The sequence below is a fragment of the Capra hircus genome, chromosome 5, assembly GCF_001704415.2.
Source record: "Capra hircus breed San Clemente chromosome 5, ASM170441v1, whole genome shotgun sequence".
In the NCBI taxonomy this organism is placed as follows: domain Eukaryota; kingdom Metazoa; phylum Chordata; class Mammalia; order Artiodactyla; family Bovidae; genus Capra; species Capra hircus.
The window spans coordinates 46,634,067-46,657,555 of NC_030812.1; the positions used below are offsets into that span (position 1 = coordinate 46,634,067).

The 23,489-nt window shown below is 38.8% G+C and overlaps 1 protein-coding gene across 2 annotated transcripts in view; it reads left to right on the forward strand.

The window, feature by feature from the left end:
* GRIP1 (glutamate receptor interacting protein 1) overlaps positions 1 to 23,489 on the forward strand; it is a 316,084-nt gene that overhangs the window by 138,016 nt on the left and 154,579 nt on the right. For both annotated transcript variants that reach the window (XM_005680211.3, XM_005680212.3), the window contains exons 3-6: positions 5,096 to 5,231; positions 8,592 to 8,737; positions 16,065 to 16,148; positions 22,032 to 22,107. In XM_005680211.3, the coding sequence (XP_005680268.1) occupies positions 5,096 to 5,231; positions 8,592 to 8,737; positions 16,065 to 16,148; positions 22,032 to 22,107 (442 nt within the window). The remainder of the gene's footprint in view (positions 1 to 5,095; positions 5,232 to 8,591; positions 8,738 to 16,064; positions 16,149 to 22,031; positions 22,108 to 23,489) is intronic.

Sequence of the window (23,489 nt, forward strand, 5' to 3'; positions counted from 1 at the left end):
TAATTGTCATTTTCTGTCCATCTCCCTGCTTTCAGCAAGTGTTATTACAATTGTTCACCTTGCAATTGCCTGATCATTTTGCCCCTGAATTTTAGGGACCTTCTAAAAATTACAAGTAACTCTCTTTTCCTGCTGTTAAGCCTAATTGTACTTTTAAAATAATCGATGAGGCAAGAATTTCTGGACACCAAGAGTTCACAGAACAAAACAAGATGATTATGCTATATGTTTATTCTATGCAAAACTTTGCAATCTTCATACTACAAAGCATTAAGATGGTCTGATCTGAGTTCTGTAGGCCCTATGCCTTTGATACGTCTTTTCTTTCTTTCTTCTTTAATCTCTCTCAGGGTCGATACTTTTGGTGGTGTAACATCCAGTCATAACCCAGCATCTCTTTCAGTAGCCTGCCTTCCTGTGAAGGCGCTTTCTGATCTTTCATAACAACATTAAACAGCCAGCTGGTGGACTTTAGGAATATCATTTTTCCCAGAAACTTTGCATGGATGCATGTTCCATTTTTGCAATAATGTAAAATACACCTTGTGCCCACAAATCCTATTGGCATTTTTATTGATATTGTGAACTTTATAATTTAGGGAGAATTGGCATATTTTTTACATTGGGTTATAGAATATCAGTTCCTTGATATCTGAGATTTTCTCTGTTTGGTTGAGTTCTGTATCTCCAAAGCCTAAAACAGTGCCTGGTACATAGTAAGTGCTCAGTTTTTACCAAGTGAATGAATGAATGAATGGGATACCTTTTCTTTTGTTCTGGTCTTGTATTCCCTCAGAAGTGTTTTAAAGTTTTCTTCACAGAGATCATGTCTATTTTTCTTTTTTTTTTTCCTTAGGGATTTTAGTTTTTTGGCTATTGTAAATGGAGTTTTTTTCTTTTCCAAGAACATTAACTAGTTGGTGTTTGTTTGTAAAAGGCTATGGTTTTCTGCATATTAATTTTTAACCACCTATGTTATTGAATTTTCTTATTCATTTGCAAGAATTTTTCATACTTCTCTTGTTTTTGCCAGGTATCACTGTTACTTCTCTTAAAACTTTCCAGAGTTTAAAGAGGAGTGAATTACAAGCCCAAAGAAAAACAGCAAACAACTAAATTTCATTCTAGCAGTGAAATTCCTATTGGTTGAGTGTGTACTGGTATACATGTAAACCTGCAATTTCTTTTCTAAGATAATTAAACATGGTGATTGAGGAAAATGTCAAATGCACAAGCGGCTCATTCCTCGCCAGTTGAGCATCATCTGTTCCCTGAGCTGCTTGCTAATATGGAGAGACTGCCATCTTTACTACAGAGTCCTCTTAATTTGGGGAGGGACATTTGCAATTTAAATCACAAAGAAAGAAATTGTCAGTATATACTGACGTGTTTCACTGTGAGCTTTGTTCAGTAAACCTTGCTATACAAGGGAACTCATGCAAATGAATGCATCTGTCTTCATTTCTCCTCGCCATTAGGTCATTATGCAAACATTAAATACCAAAAAAGACATAAAATGATTGATTAGTGTAGTGGAGCTTGCAGGTTAGCAGGAAGCCAACTCAAGAAGCCTGTTCCTCCCTCCCCACACTGCCGCTTTTCTCCTCTCCCTTTCGGAAACACCCATAAATGATTTAGTCAGTCCTGCAGGGTCTGGAGATATTTATTGGCAGTTAACATTCTTGTGATTCAGCACATTTTCTTGTGACAATATTCTATCCTTACTCCTGAGTTTTGCCTAATTTAGATTCCCCCTTTGGTCTGTTCTACTCTGCTAATCCTAATCGAAAAATACAGACGGATTAGACAGAAGACAAAATTGTGAAATTGATGTTATATTTGGAACAGCAAGTCTTCATTTCACATTGTTGCCAAGACCACCTCCTCTGTGGCCGCCTCCCCCACAACCCACACTCTGGCGTGGTGCTCTCTGATTCATTTGCCTGTGTGGCTGCGCTTTAAGAACCTCTGACTTTTTCCATCTTTGAGTTTCATCGTCTAGTTCATAGGAAGCACTTAGTAAATGCTAGAATCGGTGAATACCCAAATTACTCAGTTAAGTGGTACAGTACATTAATGTTTTCTTTCATGTTATTAGAACTAACTATTGGGGAAAGGTTTGAAATCTTTTTAAACAAGAGGGTAATTGACTATTATTAGTTTTAAAAGTAACCCGATGGATTTGTATGTTAACAGAGATCAAATTAAACTCATTGAATTTAGCTTTTCTAGATTCTCAGATTCAGCCAGAGGTATGGGAAGGACCTAGATACCTTCTGGAGAAAATTGCATCATCCGCATCTTATAAGGCTGAATCTATGGGGCTTCCCTGATAACTCAGTTGGTAAAGAATCCGCCTGCAATGCAGGAGACCCCAGTTCAATTCCTGGGTTGGGAAGATCCTTTGGAGAAGGTCCATGGAGTTGCAAAGGGTCAGACACGACTGAGCAACTTTCACTTTCTTTTCATGTCCTATATCCCATGTTATTCAGAAAGTACACTCTTGAAAACCTGAGTAGGAGTGAAGTTCTTATTAATTGAAACTTAATTCTCACTTGCTTGTTACTGTTTTAGACTTGCTTCTCTATCTATTTCTAATTGACCTTTAAGACATACCCTTAAAAACCAAGGCTCCCAACTCCTCAAGTACAGCTCTGTAATGAACCGCTTAACCAAAGGGACTTAATCTACATAGTTAAAGAAAATGTGAACAATTCTTTCATTGGGCAGAGTTGTTGAACACATTGTGTCTCTGTAATGTGAATAGCCATCATCGATTTTGTAATTTTCATTCTTTTATTGTTAACCTTATTTTTACCTAGCCTTTGGCCAAGGAGGACTTATAGGGGTTGCTTGTTAAGCTGACCTCTTCAGCTATCAGTTGTGCCTGTGTATTCCTTTATGGAGTGCAGAGAGGGTTGCTTTGTTCTGTGTTGAGGGGGCATGTGAACTGCACACTGTCATGAACTTTTGTTACAAATACACCTGGTCAATGATGTAAAAAGCCCTGTGCTTTTATATACTCAACAAGAATTTTACTTCTTGTTCAGTCGCTAAGTTGTGTCCAACTCTGTCATCCCATGAACTGCAGCACGCCGGGCTTCCCTCTCCTCCACCATCTCCCAGAGTTTGCTCAAACTCACGTCCATTGCATTGCTGATGCATTCCATCCACTGCACCCTCTGTCACGCCCTTCTCCTCTTGCCCTCCTCAGCGTCAGGGTCTTTTCCAGCGAGTCTACTCTTTGCATCAGGTGCCAAAGTATTCGAGCTTCAGCTTCAGCATCAGTCCTTCCAGTGAATATTCAGGGTTGATTTCCTTTAGGATTGACTGGTTTGATCTCCTTGCTGTCCAAGAAACTCTCAAGAATCTTCTCCAGTACCACAGTTCAAAAGCATCACTTCTTCAGCACTCAGAGAATTTTACTTCTTGAATTTCAATCATTGTTTGATCTCTCATTCAAAGGTAGTAAATGCAGCTGACGTCACTCACACTCATAGGCTCTTCCTTGGGTTCTGTTTTAAATCAGCAACAACTCAGGTATGCAGTGTCCTGAAACTGCCATGAAAAGAGAAGTATGCAAGGCTGGCAGTCCCCAGCCTAGACTGACATTAATACATCGAAATCAGTGGCCTGTCCCTGTCTTCTTTCCCCAGGTACTCTGTTCTCCTCACTAGACAAGATGAGAAATTATTTCTTTCCCTAACACAATTTGACTTTTTTATTGGCTAATTGGATGGGAGACCAGCAGCAATAATTCAAAAACCTTTATGATATGCACTCATAAAATTTTGAAATGATAATTAACACTGACATATGTAGTTAAGAAAAGGGCAGAGGTGTGCAAATACTTTTCGCTTTTTTGACTTTGAAAAGGAAAGTCTATTCTTGCATTTTAACATGAGAATCTCTGATGTCCTAGGAGTTCATAGCCCCTGAAATTCATAACCTGATTCAGGAAGAGTTGGAAAACTGTTGAGTTTCCCCATTCCTACCCAGAGAGTGTATGCAGAGTTGGGGATAACAAACAGAATTTTGAAACAATGCTTGTCATAGTTAACCTCTGGATGGGTAACTGTTTAGGCATTTCTATTTCTGAACGCAAGGAGAGTCAAGTTTTCTTTCTGTGGTGCCTTCAATCAAAAGATTTGGCTTCTCTCTTGGTGTGTGGGGCTTCCCTGGTGGCACAGTGGTAAAGAATCCACCTGCCAGTGCAAGAGATGCAGGTTCAATCCCTGGTTCAGGAAGATCCCCTGGAGCAGGAAATTGCAACCCGCTCCAGTATTCTTAACCTAGGCAATCCCATGGACAAAGGAGCCTGGTGGGGCTGCAGTCCCTCGGGTCACAAAGAGTGGGACCAACTGAGCATGCATGTATACTTGGTTTGTAGATATGACCCCCACAAGATTGGTAACATTTAAAAATTTCAGGAGAGAATGAGAATTAACAGAATTCCCTGGGGATTCTGAAGACCAACCTTGCCTTAATATAGTGTGACACATTTTGTAAGAAATGATGTAAGTTGTAAAATAATGCTATTGTACTTTGTTTTCTGAAAGACCAAAAAAAAAAGAGAAAAACTAGAGTCAATAATATTTTCCTTGAACTTGTAGAACGCTCTTCTCTTATGTCATTCATCTTCCTCAGCTAAAAGGTATCACAAACTTGGAGTCTGCTGCTGCACTGTATTATTATTTAAAATTCCATTCCAGCCCCTTTACCTTATGACTCTCAATTGCTCCCTTTAGAGTTACAAGGAGAAACGTGAGAGAAAGTCACTTCAGAATGACAGGAAACAAAGGACGAATATTATCCTTGTACATAAGCCATGTCAGACTATTTATTGTGAATCTAGAACGAAGCACTCCACTGGTACCCATTTTAATAACCTTTAGAGGAATTGCTGCTCCGCTTTATTTGCATGCTCATCTTTACAAGGCACTCCGCAAATTGCAGTGGAAAAGAGGCCGCAGAACTTTTCCCACAAAAGAAAAAATGCAGAGTGTTTATGGGGAGGAATCACCTCCCCACCCACAAAGACTACCCCTTGTGCTTCTGCTGTCACTTACTAAAGCAGATTATTTTCTTTTAACAGAGGAATTCAAGGGCTCCACTGTGGTTGAACTGATGAAGAAGGAAGGCACTACCCTTGGGCTGACAGTCTCAGGCGGAATTGACAAGGATGGCAAACCCAGAGTATCTAATCTGCGGCAAGGAGGAATCGCTGCTAGGTAACTGCATGGCAGGGAAATGTAGAAAAAGGAATGAAGGTATAATTAATTCAGAACTTAAAGCTCCATCAGAAAAGGTCACTAATAGATAAATGACACTGCCATCTGCCAGGTGGAAGCATGGGGGGTGGGGAGGAGGCAGATTTCAGAATGATGGCTTTTCTGGCCCATGCCAAAGTCACCAGGGAGCTGTTGTGTCATCTCAAGAGCACTCAAGTCCTCCTAAGATACTAATTTTAAAATGCTTGTGTCTGGACTTCTCTGGCAGCACAGTGGTGAAGACTTCACCTGCCAGTGCAAAGGGTGCAGGTTTGATCCCTGGTCGAGGAGCTAAGATCCCACATGCCTTGTGGCCAGAAAACCAAAGCATAAAACAAAAACAATATTGTAATAAATTCAGTAAAGATTTTTTTAATGGACCACATTAAAAAAAATCTTAAAAAAAAAAAGAAAACAGCCACCTGAATGGATTTAGTCCTCAAATGTGCCCCTACTGCAGTGGGAGTGAGACAGTCCAGTCATCTGACGGGGAGTAGGTGACCCATATTCTGTGGACAGGGGAAACTACCACATGATGAGCCCAGACAGCAAGAGAGGCCCAGCTCCAAGCGTCTCAGTAACAATTTACTTGTCCTACATACTCTCAGCTTTTCTACTTGTGAGATTTCCCTTTCATCGGGACAAAGAGATGATTTCCGAAAGGGCAGAAAGCTTAGCTGAGAAGGGCTGGTTTTGGCCTTGTTTCTACTGGACTGCAGCTTGCACTAGTTCCTGATGACGACAGAGCATCCTGGGCGCTGGCCAGGGGTGGGCTTGCTTTGTGGGCAAAATCGAAATCTGCCTCAGAAAGAAAGGGTGGAATGGTGCGGTTTCATGCAAAGTGAGGCTCAGTTCAGTCCAGTGCAGTCGCTCAGCCGTGTCCGACTCTCTGCGACCCCATGAATTGCAGCACGCCAGGCCTCCCTGTTCATCACCATCTCCCGGAGTTCACTCAGACTCACGTCCATCGAGTCCGTGATGCCATCCAGCCATCTCATCCTCGGTCGTCCCCTTCTCCTCCTGCCCCCAATCCCTCCCAGCATCAGAGTCTTTTCCAATGAGTCAACTCTTTGCATGAGGTGGCCAAAGTACTGGAGTTTCAGCTTTAGCATCATTCCTTCCAAAGAAATCCCAGGGCTGATCTCCTTCAGAATGGACTGGCCGGATCTCCTTGCAGTCCAAGGGGCTCTCAAGAGTCTTCTCCAACACCACAGTTCAAAAGCATCAATTCTTTGGCGCTCAGCTTTCTTCACAGTCCAACTCTCGCATCCATACATGACCACTGGAAAAACCATAGCCTTGACTAGACGGACCTTAGTCGGCAAAGTAATGTCTCTGCTTTTGAATATGCTATCTAGGTTGGTCATAACTTTTCTTCCAAGGAGTAAGCGTCTTTTAATTTCATGGCAGTGAGGTTAATGTCCCTTAAATCCTGGACACCAGTATTCGTGTCCACAGAATCCCAAATTAAGTTTAGAGTTCTTACCTTATTAAGTGCCACCTGAAATAGTGGTCATTTTCAATGATCAACCTACTTGTACAGGTTATAAGCTCAAGCCAATTGATTGCTCCATGATCTGCAGTACTGTTTGTAAAACCAAGTTGATGTCAACACAAGCAACTTAGTCGTCTTCCTTCAGGGTTTGTGGCAGGGGCGGGGGTGCATTAAAAAAAAAATTTAAGTATAGGTAATTTTAAATGTGTTAATTTCTGCTGTACATCAAAGTGATTCAGTTATACATATGAATATATATACAGGGCTTCCCGGATGGTGCAGTAGTAATGAATCTGCCTGCTGATGCAGGAGTCACAAGAGATATGGGTTCAATCCCTGAGTCGGGAAGATCCCCTAGAGAAGGAAATGACAATCTGCTCCAATATTCTTACATGGAAATTTTCATGGACAGAGGAACCTGGTGGGCTATAGTGGCATGGGGTCACAAGGAGTCAGACAGAACTGAGCACACACACACACATACATGCACACATATATACGTATTATTTTTATGTTATTTTCCAATATGGTTTTTAAGAGATTTCTTTCTACCATAGCCTCCTTTAATTTTTAACAGTCATAGCCAATTTGTGATGCTGGAACTTCGTGTGTCTCCAAAGTTTCTTTGTATGTAGCCCCTAAAGCAAGCATGATTGGCAAGGGAGAGGGTGAGAAAGTCGTTCACACATGTATTGATCCTATAATTAAAAGTAACACTCTGCCAGTTATAGTATTATTGATCACCAAATATTTATTGTTTAAGCCACTACCATTTCACAGGTAGTAAACCAAAATAAGTCAAGATAAGATACCTGCCCTTGGGGGTTTATAATCTATTGAGGGAAAATAGGGTATTTAAAAAAAAAAACATGAAAAGTTTGGGGGCAATAATCACATTCTGTAATAGTAAAAAGCAACAACAATAGTAAAAAGCAATAAGAGTTGTCACAGTGCATGAGACAGTTAAGTTGCCAAAAAAGTGTCAGTCAGTAAACCTGAGTTAAGAGTGCCCATGTGTACCGTAGACTAGAGAGGATTATGGAGGCTCTGAAGAGAGGATGATTGGAGCTAGGCTAATGTAAAGCAAATGAATTCGTTATTCTTATTTGGGGAGGACATATTATTGAATTAAGTCCTGTCATTGGTCTTGCTGCCTGCTCTTGGTTTAGAGGTAGAGTTTGACTAAACGCCCCAAAGTAGCCACAGTTCTATTATGATGGTGAGGAGGGAGGAGTCTGTTACTGAATCCCTGTGATTTCACTGTAATTTCTTCTTCACTGATACTTTTTGAAATCAGTCCTGCTATAAGTAATAAATAGCAAAATAAAATGACCTTCTATATGGCCCTGGACATACTTCTAGTGAAGATACCGAAAGTGGTGAAATGTCCAAAAGGCAAGCAGCAACACTGAAAGGGAATAAGAAGAAAGGAAAACTTCTAGTGTGTCCAGGATACAGATAATCTGCCCCAGGAGAACCAACTGTTTAGGGGCAGAGCAACTAAAGATAATTTTCTCTTTATTTCACTTTTTGATGCTCTTTAAAAATAAAAGAGGTAAAGGCTTAGGGAGAAAAATCAGAGATAGCAGCAGATGCAGTAGAGGGCTTGGAAAGCATACAGTCGGCATGAGTGAGAGGGATCCCTGAGCGTCTCATCCACCCTCAGCTGCACTCCTGCCCTCAGAACCAGCCGCATGCTAGGAGGCAGGGACCCTGCTGTGTCGTCCTTCTGGGCTTGCAGTTTATCCATGATAGCAAAGTGGGAAATACGATCAGACTGGCCCATGGGGAGGAGAGCTCCACTGAAGCGACTCTTTGTTTTGCAGAAGTGATCAGTTGGATGTGGGTGACTACATCAAAGCAGTGAATGGCATCAACCTGGCCAAATTCCGCCACGATGAGATCATCAGCCTGCTGAAGAATGTTGGGGAAAGAGTGGTTCTGGAGGTGGAGTATGAGCTGCCGCCAGTCTGTAAGTCATCACGGCCTGAGGCAGAACAGCTGCACCATGTTTTTGCCTCAAACTCTTGGTTCTCCTTTTTTTTTTCTCTTTTGCCATCGTTGTCTTATTACAGGAACGGCAGAGCATACTTTCTTAATATTTAAAAAATTATCTGATTTTCTGTTGCCTACTCTGGAAGAATGTTAAAGAGCATAAATGGTGATGAAATTATCTAGGACTCGTGTTTCATTAAAGCCATCTGTGAACATCAGAGCTGAACTTTAGTTCAAATAGACAGTCAATTCCTAGCTGCAGTTTTTACTAGCTGCATGCCTTTGAGAAAGTTACTTAAGCTTCTTTTGTTTCACTTTGCACATCTGAAAAATGGGGATGATTTTAGTAACCTGTGATATTACTCGTGGATCTATTATGAGGATTAAATGAGTTAGCGTTTGTAAAGCATTTAGGACAGTACCTGGCAATATAAAAATGTTTGGTAAATAATACATATACAAATCAATCAAAACTATAAGGTAGGCATTATTATCATTATTATTCTCATTTTACAGATGCTTAAGTTAAATAGGTTTTCCCAAACTAGTAGGCCCCGAAGTCAGAGCTTTGCTCTTCTGTACTACTGAGAACTGAGACTGATTATTAATAACTGGTGATAATTCATTTGTTTAGTGATGACTTATTGAGCATTACCATGTTCCAGCCTATCCCTCAATGAATGTCAGTAGAATTTACACTCTAGGAGGGACTTCCCTGGTGCTGCAGATGGTAAAGAATCTGCCTCAGTGCAGGAGACCCAGGTTCCATCCCTGGGTTGGGAAGATCCTCTGGAGGAGGAAATAGCAGCCAACTCCAGTATTCTTGCCTGGAGAATTCCATGAACAGAGGAGTCTGGCAAGCCCCAGGCCATGGGATCGCAAAGAGTCGAACACGGCTGAGGAGACTAGCACTACTGCTGCTACTAGAGGAAGACAGAAAATAAAATAAAACCACAATCAATAAGTTAATTACAATTGATCCTTGAACAGTGAGGGGGTGAGAAGTGCCAGTCCTCCTTGCAGTCGAAAATCAATGCACAACTTATATTTGACCCTCCATATATATGATTCCTCCAAAACCAAGGTTCTTCCATAACCTAGATTGAACCAAAGAGGTACATGGACCCACACTGTTCAGACTATGTTGTTCAAGGATCAGCTGTATGTAGTATGAATGTTATGGGTCATGAATGCTGTGGGGGAAAAAAAATAAAGCAAGGAAAGGGGTTGGGAGTGTGGGTGGGGAGTGTCATTGGCAATGTGAAGTAGAGTGGTTAGGAACAGTTTCATTGAGAAAGTGATATTAATCGGTGACTTGAAGGAGGTGAGGAAATTAGCTATATGGTTTTCTGAGTTAAAAGAGTTCCAGAAAGAAGAAAATGCCAGTGCTAAAATCAAAAGACAGGAATAATCTGGCCTTTTGTTTGGCCAGATTAGAATAATAATCTGGCCAATAATCTGGCCTAGTTCTAGAAACATAAAGAAGGACGGTGTGGCTGGAACAGAGTAAGCATGAAGAGAAGTGGGGGAGGTGGTGAGAAGTGTAAAGGATGGAGCATCCATGTAGGCCAATGGAGGGACCTTAAGTGTTGCTCTGAATGATGCAGGAAAGCATTGTATGGTTTGGGCAGAGGAGTGACATGCTCTGATTAATGTTTTCAAAGACTCCTCTGGCTGCTGTGTTGAGAATAGACTGCAGAGTCAAAGGTAGAAGCTTGGGAGACCATTTGGAGGACTATTGCAGTGATCCAGGTGAAGGATGATGGAAGAAATGGTGACAAGCACTCATATTCCCCATCTATTTTGAAGACAGAACCAACAGGATTTCCTGATGAATTTAATGTGGGTTATGCAGAAAGAGGGGGCTTCTCTGGTAGCTCAGCTGGTAAAGAATCTGCCTGCAATGCAGGAGACCCTGGTTCAATCCCTAGGCTGGGAAGATCCCCTGTATTCTTGCCTGGAGAATCCCCATGGACAGACAAGCCTGGTGGGCTACAGTCATGGGGTCACCAAGAGTCAGACACAACTGAGCACCTGCAGAAAGAGAAAAGTCAAGGACCATCGGAAGGTTTTAAGCCTGAGCAACTGGAAGGATGGAGTTGCCATTAATGGGGGTGGCTAAGAATGTGGGCAGAGCTGTCTTGTGAGGAGAAGATCAGAAGTTCATTGCTGGAGGGAATTGCCTTGTGGTCCAGTGATTAGGCCTCTGTGCTTCCAATGCAGGGTGCCCAGGTTCAATACCTAACTGGGGAAACTCAGATTGCACAAGCTGTGCAGCATGGACAAACTAAAGAAATACAATTTAAAAAAAAAATTTTTTTAAGAAGCTCATTGTTTAAAATACTACAGCTGAGGTGCCTATTTAACATGCTAAGAGAAAATGTCAAGAAAATGCTGGAGATACAGTTTGGCATTTGTGAGAAAGATCTAGAGTAGAAAAGTAAATTTAAGAGTAATGGGACTAGAGATGATGTTTGAGGCTTTGGGATTAGGAGATAGCACTCACAGAGTGAATGTATAATACACACCAATCACCAGTTCTTATTCTTAACATAAAATCTAACACCGAAAATCTCATGGTGACTTTATAACAAAATCAATTGGCATCTGAGTTCTAAAGCTTTGCTACAGCGTTTTTATTTTCGGTGAGAGCCGGCAGTAAAATAGTGTTGAGAGCTTGAACTGTGTCACTGGTTAAGCGTCAGTTTTGTCCCTTTCTAGCTTTGTGACTTTGGGGAAATTATTAACAAGTTCACTGAGCTATAGGTTTCTCAGCTACAAAATGACTGTAATGGATGTAGAATTTTTGTAAGATTTCAAGGCTGTAACCATGTATTTAGATCATAAGCACAGACTCCGTAAGCCATAATGTATCTTAGCCATATTACCATTATTATTGTTGTTGTTGTTATTATTACACTGAAAGTACTATGTTTTCTTGAACTTAAAGTCAGTTTGTTTTGAAATCACTATCTTAAACCACTGCCTAGGAGTTAAGAGGAGTCAAATATCTAGAGTTAATGCTCTCTGATTAAGCATTTTTATTCCACTGTGTACATGCATATCAATTAAACACAACCTGTTCCTAAGAGGAACTCTTAGTATTGCTCTCAGGATAAGGCAGTTGTGGAGATTTGCTGAGCATTTTTGGGTTGTCCAGAGCTAGGGATTTTACAGTAGATTAGAAGGCATTTATGCAGGTCCAGTAGGAAGACTAACATTCCAGGCATAGCATATGGCAAGGAAGTATGAAGATAGTCTAGTTCACAGGTTGAATCTCCCGTTTGGAATTACTGGAACACAGAAGGAAAGAGAGAGCCTCAGAGGGACGAGGTCAGTGAGGTAAACAGGAACAAAGTGAAGGAGGGCCTTGTAAGCCGTGAATGGTGGACAACAAGGGGCCTTTTTTTTAAGGTTTTAAGGCCAAGGAGCAGCATCCTCAGATCAGAGTTTTGGTTTTGGTTTATTATTATGTTTTGGCTATGCCACACGGCACGTGGGATCTTAGTTTCCCAACCAGGTATCAAACCCATGCCCCCAGCAGTGGAAGCGTGGAGTCTTAACCACTGGACCACCAGGAGAGCCCCCTAGATGAAAGTTTTTAGACTTATTTTAAGAGGTCAAATGGAAGCTATAAGCCCCCAAGCTGTTACAGTTTTCCAAAAGAGAGTGATACTCTGAATAAATATAGCATTAATAGAGTTAAAGAGGAGAGGGTGAACATCAGAAATATCCAGGGGTTAAAACCTCTCCTGACTTGGTGATTATACCTGCCTTTCTCCCTCACACAATAAAGCTGATGGAAAAAGAGAAAATATTTTTAAACACAAAAGTGTGGAGTTTTTAGTAGAAACCAGATAGCAGAGGTCTATTCGCCAAGGATTATCTCTGTCTCTTTCTATTATGTTTAGATAAATTAATAAGATCTTTGCGTTCAGGGAGATCGAAGGGATTAATAAGCCTCCCTTTCACTGAGCTCAGACAGCTAGAGCAGGCACAAGCCAGACCCCAGGGAGAAAGCTGCCTGCTGAAAGATAGGCCACCCAAGGCCAAGACTGTAACTCTCTCAAGAATCACAGCAATCTGAGGCTTAGCCAGCCCCATAGTCCAGCAGGAATTGGAGAAAGGTCCGTATGAGAGAGAGAGTGTGTGTGTGTGTATGAGAGAGAGGGAGAAAGAGAGAAAGCGATACAGAGAGACAGAGAGCAGATGGAAGAAAAATGGAACTGTGACCCTGGGTAAGCATCTCCCCTTTTCTGATACTCAGTTTCTTAATGACAATGAAATAGTCGACCTCCATGAGCTTAGAGTTCTTTTCGACTCTAGAATTATGTGATATTTCGAGGCTGTATTTAGAGAGAATGTTACCAGACTGTATGTTGGGCATTTGTATGTTCAAAGTTGGTCTAGAGGAGTGCCTTCAAATTTTTTTTTCCCATAACCCTTAAAGAATTTTGAAATATTACCTAATTCTCATCCACTTTTTAGTTAACACCTAAAATTCTTTATGATAAGCTTTAGTAGTTGGACAGCATATAATTTTGGCATGAGGATTATTTTATACATCTTTAAATACCACATCCATTCAAATCTTAGAGCAATAGATTTATCTCATTTGTTTTATGAAAAATGTCGGCCATGGAATTTTATTGTCAAAGGCAGTCCTCGCCACTAAACCATCAGCTAAATCAGGCTAGCTTTTTTATCAGAAGGAGTCCTTCCATAATTCAAATAAATGTGTTAAGGCATGTCCCCGTGACAGCCTGATTACTTCTCATGTCTAATTCAAAGAGAGAGAGAAAGACTAGATGATGATGACAATGGTGATGATGTTGATATGGTTGGGGGGACAGGGGGTCATCCCAGGTCTTCTCCACGTGGTTCATTAGGGGATGTAGTCTGAGGGAACATCAGCTACCCAAGGGAAGCTCTTCCTGTGCCAGCTGCAGAAGGCAAACAAGACAAGCCGAACCACAGGAGCACATTTGCAGACGTTGCTCACATCCCCTAACACTGCATTGGCCAAAGCAAGTTAGCAATGCAAAACCAACGAAATGAGGTAGGAAAGTGCACAACTCCTTTCTCCTATAGGTGTAGGTGTTGGGGAGGCGGGGGAGTAGTATATAATTTAGAAAAACCAAACCTACCGTAACAAAATAGAGTGTCACTTTATGATATAGAAATACATACATATGCACGTATAGAAACAAGGGGCATCAGAACAACTAAAATACTGAGGAGTATTGTTGCATTATAAAATTGGTTCTACCTCGGCCTTTTATGTGCTCAATTTGATTCTTTGGGTAAGCCCCTTAATTGCATCTCTGTGTCCACATACACATGTGAAGTTATGAATAGAACTCACATGGCCAAACAGATGTCTGGTGCTGAACATGAAACTTCAGTCACAAAGAGCGAGTCACACAAATGTAAATTATAAAGACCAAATCTATTTCATGAAGTATATTAAAATGTAGTCAGGATTCCCATTTTTCTTTGCCCGTGATGAAGAGCAACAGTGTGGGTAATCTAAAGCTGTAGATAATCCCTAAAGTCTTCATATTGACTTTAGATTTGATTGTAAGATTTTGTGGTCAGCAAGATTTAGTTCATGCAAAATTAAAATTACAGTGCTTTGCTTCCCCAGAACAGATATTCAGCCAACAAGGACAGGTGGCCCAGAATTAGAATTTGGTTGTATATAATTGAAAGTTGATTTAATGATTAAATTAAATACAATTTGTAAACCACTTTCAGAGTTTCTGGCACAGAGAAAACATTCCGTAGATGCTCATTAATTATTTCTCCCTTATTTCTCCCTATTTCTTCCTTAATAGGAACAGAAAGATCATGTTCTTAACCAATTTCTTCAAGTGGCTTGTTGGGTCATGGAAATAAGAAAACATTCGTTTTGAACTCAGTTTTTTTTTTTTAATTTAATTAAAACTGTATCTCAATTCTTTTGACTATTTGTATGCACTGCTCCTAGCTGGTTAGAATAAACTGAAATCCCCCTGATAGCAAGAATATGACATTTAATTAAATCAGCAGTATACGAAAACGTTTTATTCAGCTGTAGGTTTATATTGACTTTCAGCAAATCCAAGTTCTTATTGTACTTTGTGTTCCAGCTGCATGTGTCCAGTTTTGTGAATTTAACTGTGTGCTGTTCATAATCGTGTCCACTCCTTTAAGGATTCATAATTTATGATAATTAAAAAGTAATTGTAATTAATGCTTCATTAAAATTATTTTTTATTCTTATGAGTGGAAAGAAATGTTCTTTTCAAAGATGCCTTTAAATTTTGTCTGTAAGTTTCTTGTTGATAGTGGAGTGAGGAGCCATTCCCTTCTCCAGAGGTTATTCCTGACCCAGGGATCAAACTGAGTTCTCCTGCATTGCAGATGGACTCTTTATCTTCTGAGCCACCAGGGAAGCTCATAATATAACTTATCTCCTCATACTGTGTATAATGTAATTAGAGATAGCAACTTGGCAATGCAATTTCATTTTGTGAAACGAGACCAATAACCAGGCAAACATAACCTAAGCATGATGGTATCAAGTAAAATTAAGTAGATCTTTATTTTATTAGTTAGTAGTAATATTTTGAATGTACTTCAAAATTCTTTTATTCTCCAAGTTTCATTTGGGTTATTGATGTCTTTGTTTAATTGCTATGCATCATGTCAGAAAATCAATTTGCATCAGCTTAACCTATTAATGGCAATCTGAGACTAATACTTTTCTTCTTGTGCTAGCTGCAAAAAAGATAATTACTAGTTACTCAAGAACAGTTATGTTTTATGAGTGTTATCCAGTTGTCATCACCAATTAGAATGGTATTCAGATGTGTTCTTTCTATAAAACTTTGTAAGTAATAAAAAAAACATAAAACATTAATTATTTTGTAAGTTTTACAAAAATTTTGTATAACTCTTACATAATACAAAGGGGAAACAATTCTATTTATCACATGAAGATTGTCTGTCTTGTTATATAGATTTTTAACAATGTGAATATTATGCTCTAAAAACTGGCTACACAGGAGGAAAGGAAGTATCTCTGGTTTTGATTCCACCTGGACCTTAATTATATAAGTCATTTATACAGATGACTATTTTATGATATTTGTATGTCATTCCAATTTTGTTCCAATATTTTCTCCAAAAACAGATTTTTTAACTGTTTAATTACTCAATAAGAATTATTTGCAACAAAAAAATCTGTTGTGTTTTATCTGGAAATCTAGAAATGTTATTATGAAATAAGACTTATTTCCCTCTCTTTTTCCTGTTTTCAGCTGTTCAAGGATCGAGTGTTATTTTCCGAACGGTGGAAGTCACGTTACACAAAGAAGGAAATACCTTCGGTTTTGTAATAAGAGGTAGGTGGCAGTTAGAAAATAGAACCATCAGATATTCTTGGAGAATTTGTCACTGAACTGTTGGGGGTAAATTAGAAAGTAATTTTAAAAAAACTGATGTTTTCAGTGTCTAAAGTTACCTCATGTCTTCTTTGGTGGCTCAGATGGCAAAGAATCTGCCTGCAGTGCAGGAGACCCAGGTTTGATCCCTGGGTCAGGGAGAGCCCTTGGAGAAGGAGATGGCAACCCACTCCAGTATTCTTGCCTGGAGAATTCCATGGATAAAGGAGCCTGGTGGGCTACAGTCCATGGGGTCACAAAGATTCAGACACAACTGAGCAACTAATACACACACACACACAATGTTACCTTATAATTTTGCATCCATTTTTCCTTAAAGAAATAACGCAATAATTGGGAATCAAAATGGAGTCCGAATTTTCTAGCTAATTTATTTCAGTTCATTAATATGCAGTAAGAAGTCACTGTTTGTAAACCTTGTCAGTTCATAGTCATCCTGCTGCTTTGCCAGTTGTCAACATGTCTTTTGCTTCCCTTATATATTTTTCTGTATCATTTATCATGGAGTCAAAAATGTTGGTGAATATTGCTTGATTTGATTGAATACACTAGGGTTCAAGAACTTTGTTTAAATTATTTTTTCCTAAAATGCATTTTGTTACTGTAGTTTCCTAAAAAGGAATTGCAGATAATCTAATCCCTTGAGCACCTCGGTACATCAGTCCATCTTATTTTTTTTTAATTTTTTTTTTTTAGTCCATCTTATTTTTGAATGATATTAATAATAAATATTTCAGGTGAAATTTGTCTACAGGACCATTAATTCTGAGCTACAATGCTGGCTTTTAATATTTTCTTTTATTATTAGCAATTTCATCCTTAAAGTCTATACATGCATTAACAACTCACAATTTCTAGTATGACAGTGAGGTTCAATAGGAAACTAGGTAAGCATCAGGAATTTTTTTTAATGTTTCCTTATTTTTTTGTTTTTGTTTTTACCTGTTACATTTGGTACTTCACCAGCAGCAAAACTCTATCAACATTTTTGACATTAATTAAAATTAACTAACCATCTTAAGAAACAGACATGCCTCAAGGAATGAAAGACATGTATTCATTATACAAACTTGCCTTAGATGACTAAGCTTTAGGCATTAGGTTCAATTCTGTGTCAGTCATGTAGCAAATCAATCAATCAAATATTCATTAAGGACATGTCAACATGTCGGCATAGGGCAGAGTACTGTGAAGTCATGAGACAGAACCCTGATCCACAGGGAATTATAGTCCAGTGAATTTTAAGGCATAAGTTGATATAATGCCCACATGAGTATTTAGAGAAAACAGGCAACTAGGATCCCACTAAGTGATTTAGACCAATAGTTTTATACTTTACTGACCCAGTCCTACATTTAAGTGGAACGCAGGCAAATTCTTTACTGTCTGAGCCACTAAGGAAGCCTTTTAGTTTATGAGTACCAAATTTTTGTAGGTTTTAATAACTCCCTTAGTGTATTGGTTGAACACAAAAATTTGTCAAATTTTGCAAAATGTTTAATGAGCATAAATAAAGAACTTATATTTGAAACCAATTTGAGGCCCATCTGGAGGGTCTTCCATGCTCAAAAGGTACCCATCCCTTAAGAGTTATTGGTTAATCACAAAGAGAGTTGCAGAATGAAAAAGTACTGTGGATAAATGCTGTCATGGCAGATAAGACATTATGGCATAGGAGGGATATGAGCTTAACTTAGATCAATGGGGAATACCAGGACATTTCAAGAAGGAAGGAGAGGGAGATAATGCAGATGAAGCATGTTCATTTAGTGCTAGAGAATTTCTTCTTACTCACTTAGGATGGGTCTTTTAACAGTAAGCCAGGCCTTTAGCTGATAAATTGAATTACCTTTCTCATCCTGTATGTCATGATTCAAAAACCTTGACTGTATAAACAATAGAACCTTACAGCCATAAAATAAAAAATGTTGTTCCAGCCTAAATCATGGAGAGTTAAATTTCTGTTAATTCCTTTGCCACCAAGCAGAAGATGGTTTAGATTAACAGGAAGAAAATCAGTGAACTTATTTACAAAACAGAAATAGAGTCACAGATGTAGAAAACAAACTTATGGTTACAAGGGCATAAGGAAGGAGGAGAGGTAAATTGGGAGATTGGGATTGATATATACACACTAGTATATGGAAAATGTTGTTCAGTTGCTCAGTCATGTCTGACTCTTTGCAACCCCATGGACTGCAGCACACCAGGCTTCCCTATCCTTCATCATCTCTCAGAGCTTGCTCAAACTCATGTGCATGAATTGGTGATGCCATCCAACTATCTCATCGTCTGTTGTCCCCTTCTCCTCCTGCTTTCAATCTTTCCCAGCATCAGGGTCTTTTCCAATGAGTTGGCTCTGGGCATCAGGTGGCCAGAGTATTGTTACCTATATGTCAAAGTATTAGTGACCTATTTTACATAGGACTTAACTGTGTAGCACAGTAGGGCTTTCCTGATGGGCTTAGAAAGTAAAGAATCTGCCTGCAATGCAGGAGACCTGAGTTTGATTCCTGGGTTGGGAGAATCCCTGGGTTGGGAGGATCCCCTGGAGAAGGAAATGGCAACCCACTCCAGTATTCTTGCCATGGAATTTTTTAATTCCGTGGACAGAGGAGCCTGGTGGGCTACAGTCCATGGGGTCACAAAGAGTTGAAAATTGAGTGACGAACACTTTCAGTTTCACTGTATAGCACAGAAACCTCTACTTAGTACTCTGAAATGACCTATACTGGGAAAGTATATAAAAAAAGACTGGATATATGTATATGTATAATTGATTCACTTTGATGTACAGCAAAAACTAACACAACTTTGCAAATCAATTCTAGTCCAATAAAAATTTTTAAAAATAGGTAACATTTTGTGATAAATCAAAAAAAAAAAAACAGGAAAAATCACTCTACTACTAATTTGCTTTTCACTTTGGATGAGGCAATTTCTCTAGTCATTTTCAACTGTAAAAACTGTAGCTATGTGTACTCATTTAACATATGGAGCCCAAATTCAGATTTGGTCTACATTGTGTCCCTGGCATTGATATTTTTAATAAAGCATGCCAGGTGGTTGATGTTAATGAGCAGCTAAGATCTAAAATACCAGTGGGCTCTGAATGGTCTTTATTTTGCTTTATAGCTCCAAACATCTAGCACCTAAGTGAATCACAAACTAAACTTGGCTGATTTTTTCAAATAATGATAAAATGTCACATATCAAGTAACTTACAGTTACCTCTCTCACATTTTGACATGTATCCACAGTTAACATACTTGTATTTGGACATTTGAATCAAATTAGTGGAAAAGTTTCTTGCTGTCTTTAGCCTTTATCTTTTTCTGAATCAAAATCCTTCAAAGGAAAGTAAACTTATCTTTTTATAATTACCTTGCAGAAAAGAAGTTACATGATGGTATTTATATAAATATGGTTAAGCATGTGCTGTAACTTGTTGTCATAATTTTCATTAAAAATTTTCTTCTGAGAAAGTCGTGAGTTTCCTATTTTAAGTAAGGGGGCTCAAAGAAGCCATCAAACTGAATTTTAAAAAAAATACTGAAATGGAGCTTTTACCAATCAATCAGACTGAATAAATCACTTGTAATAGAAATGAACATAAAGGAAACATTTGCTTTCATCAGGGACTATGAATGCCTTTTAATTTTTCTCTTAGGCTAGGTTCTTTAGGTCAACCTCTCTACCTGTACCAAATATGGGAAATGTCAGTCTGTTCAACCAGGCAGATATTAAAGAAGAAGTTCCTAATGGTAACACTAATGTTTATCAAATACTGGCAAACTAGAGACCATCCGGATGGGTGGCCAGGAAGGTGATGTATGAGGAAATCAAGTCAGACAAACAATAGTGAAAAAAGTGGAAATGGATAGAAGACGGTTTAAGATGGCAGGGTAAGAAGATCCTGAACTCACTTCCTCCCACAAATACAGCAAATATACAATTACATATAAAATAGTTTACTCTGAGAAGAACTGGAGAAGTAGCTGAATTCCCGCTTCCCCAAAAAGGATAAGAGGGCCATATCAAGACAGAGATTGTCCTTCAGGACTGAGGAGATAGCTGTTTTGCATAATAATAGAAACAGAGAGAGTCAAGCAAAATGAGGAAACAGAAGAAAATGTTCTAAATGAAGGAAGAAGGTAAAACTTCAGAAAAAAACAAACCTAATGAAATGGAGAGAAGTAATACACCTGATAAAGAGTTCAAAGTAATGGACATAAAGATGCTCACCAAACTCAGGGGAAGAATGAAGAACACAGAGAGAACTTCAACAAAGAGGAAGAGCACGTAATAAGGAACCAAACAGAAGTCACAGAGTTGAAGAATGCAATAACTGAACTGAAAATACACTAGGGAGACTGAATGGCAAACTAGATGAAACAGAAGAAGAGGTAGGTGACCTGGAAGACAACAGTAGAAGTCACTCAAACAGAATAGAAAAAGAAATTTTTTAAAATGAGGATAATTTAATGAACTTGTGAAACAGAAAGAATACTAGCATTGACGTCTGTGGGGTCGCACAGAGTCAGACACGACTGAAGCGACTTAGCAGCAGCAGTAGCAGCAGCAGCATTGACATTCTAGGGGTCCAGAAAGAGAAGAGAGAAAGAGAAAGGGACAAAAAAATTATTTGAAGAAAAGGGTCTCTAAAAATTTTTCTAACTGGGGGAAGGTAACAGACATCCAGGTCCAAGAAGCATAAAGAATCTCAAACAAGATGAACCCAAAGAGATTCACACCAAGATCATTATAATTAAATTGTCAAAAGTTAAAGAGAGTATCTTAACAACAGAAAGAGAAAGACCACTCATTATATACAAGGGAACTCTCATAAGACTATTAGTTGATTTTTCAGCAGAAAATGTGCAGGCCTGAAGGAAGTAACATATTCAAGGTGCTAAAAGGAAAAAAACTTCCAAAAATATTCTACCTGGCAAGGCTAACTGTCAGAATTGAAGGAGAGAGAGTTTCCCCGACAAGCAAAAGCAAAAGTGGTTCATTAACCCTAAACTGGCCCTACAAGAAATGTTAAAGAGACATCTGTAAGCTAATTAGAAAAAGGCCCTAAACACATGAATATAAAGGCCCTAGATAAGAAAATATATGAAAGAAAAAAATCTCACTGGTAAAGTCAAATATATGGTAAAGGTGGTGGATCAGCCACTTATAAAGTGAATACGAAGGTTAAAGACAGAAATAGTAAAATTAGCTATAACTACAAAGATTAGTTAAGGGATACACAAAATAAAAAGATATGAAATGTTACATCAACACACATAAAATGTAGGAGGTGCTAAAAAGGCAGTGCTTTTAGAATGCACTAATACTTATTTTGAAAACCCCATTTTTAATGGAGGCCACTTTAGCCACTTGAATTTTTTTAATATTTGGATTTTTTTTCTTTTCCTGTAGTTTTTGCTTCATTTCACATTGTAGACTCACCTATATTATAGCCCAGGTTGGTTGGCACCAGATGTACCCACCTACACTTTGTCCATAACCAACAACTGCTCTAACTGGACTAGTATTTATAATTACTTGATGCTCTTGTCATACTAGCTGTTAAGCATTTTATAGCTCACCCGTAATTACAGCCACATATTTATTTAGAAGTGGGGAAATGTTGACATCAACAATATATTCTATATAAAATGAATAAGATTTTTATTATGTGCCAGAGAGAAAGCATATATGTTCCTTCACACAACAATAAAATGTATTTTAGTTTCTCCACTGGCATTTTGTAAGTGAATTTTTTAATGGCAGCAATAGAGTGTTTTTTAAAGCTGTATTCCTTTTCTTTGCTAGGGGGAGCACATGACGATAGAAATAAATCTCGTCCAGTTGTAATAACCTGTGTTCGTCCAGGAGGGCCTGCTGACAGGTAAACTTCTTTCTGTGTCACTATCCAAATGGACTAAATGAAGCTGGGGACTTTAGCAGAGAACTTGATGAATTAAAATTTTCATGGTAACAGATAGATATTAAATATATATGTTGGAATGTGAAAACAGAGCGTTCAGGCTGAAGAATCAGAAGAAAGTAAGTTTGACCTCAGATTCAGCGCTTACCACCCTATGTTTGGCGTGTGACTGAACAGTTCTCTGCTCACTTCCCTCCAGATGTAAAATGTAGAGGATAATGCCTACTTTCAAGGTTTTTCATTTTATTAAGGATTAGAGATTTATGGTGCATTGCAGGGGGCCTGTCATACTGGAGGCATTTAATAAAAAGCATCTGGCCCTTTTACAGCAGGTCCTTGAGATGTATCCTTTCCAATTGCTAATGTCCTAACCTGGAAAGATACATGATGGGGTTCTGACTCTTACTATTGCCAACATCCTTGTCATGATTATTATGCCTTGATGATGACTATGAATGTCAAAGTAGACGTGACTTTTAGTAAAAGGGAAGGAATAATGTTGGTGTTAGTGTTTCTTCCTTGCTAATGTGAAGATTTCCTACATAAACCTTTTGGATGGAGAAGTCCCAAATGAGCACACAGCTTAGATGTCTCAAGAGATACTTATCTTTGTATTAACTTCCCACAACAAAAGTCTGCTCCGTAATGGTAGGGAACACAACTCCTGCCACTGGATAGGAAAGGAGAAGAGGACAATGCACTGATTACCCCCAACTCTGCACAGAATGTTTCAGCCTAGACTGGATTTTTTAAAACATTTCATAAGCACTAGATATAGCAATAATAATAGTAAATACTGCTTGTTGAGTGATTACCATGGGCCAAGAACTGTGCTAAGTACCTAGCAGACATTATCTTATTTTATCCTCACAACTATTCACTAAATGAGATATTTTTATCCACATTTACAGATGACTGAGGAACCATATGCTTAAATGACTTGCCAGCTAGGATAGGAATTTAGATTTATTTCCTTCAAAGCTCATACTCTTAGCTCACTTTTTTAAAAAACTTGAAGTTTAGTATACAATAAGAAAATATGAAGACACTTGGGTTCTCCCCTCTGCTAATGTTATTTGCCTTTGTGGAGGATAATACAAAGTATTTTGTTGTTGTTGTTGTTGTTTTTTCTTCTTCTCATGCTTTTCTTGTGAATTATTCTTCCTGGAGCAAATAAGAATACTTCCATTTGTTATTAACATTGTGAGTTGGGGTTGGCAGAAATGTCAAGAGTAGGCTACTAGTTTGTGAACATTTTACCAAATTAATGTAAAACTAAAGGAAACCCTGGGGGCTCAGACGGTCTGCCTGCAATGCAGGAGACCCAAGTTTGATCCCTGGGT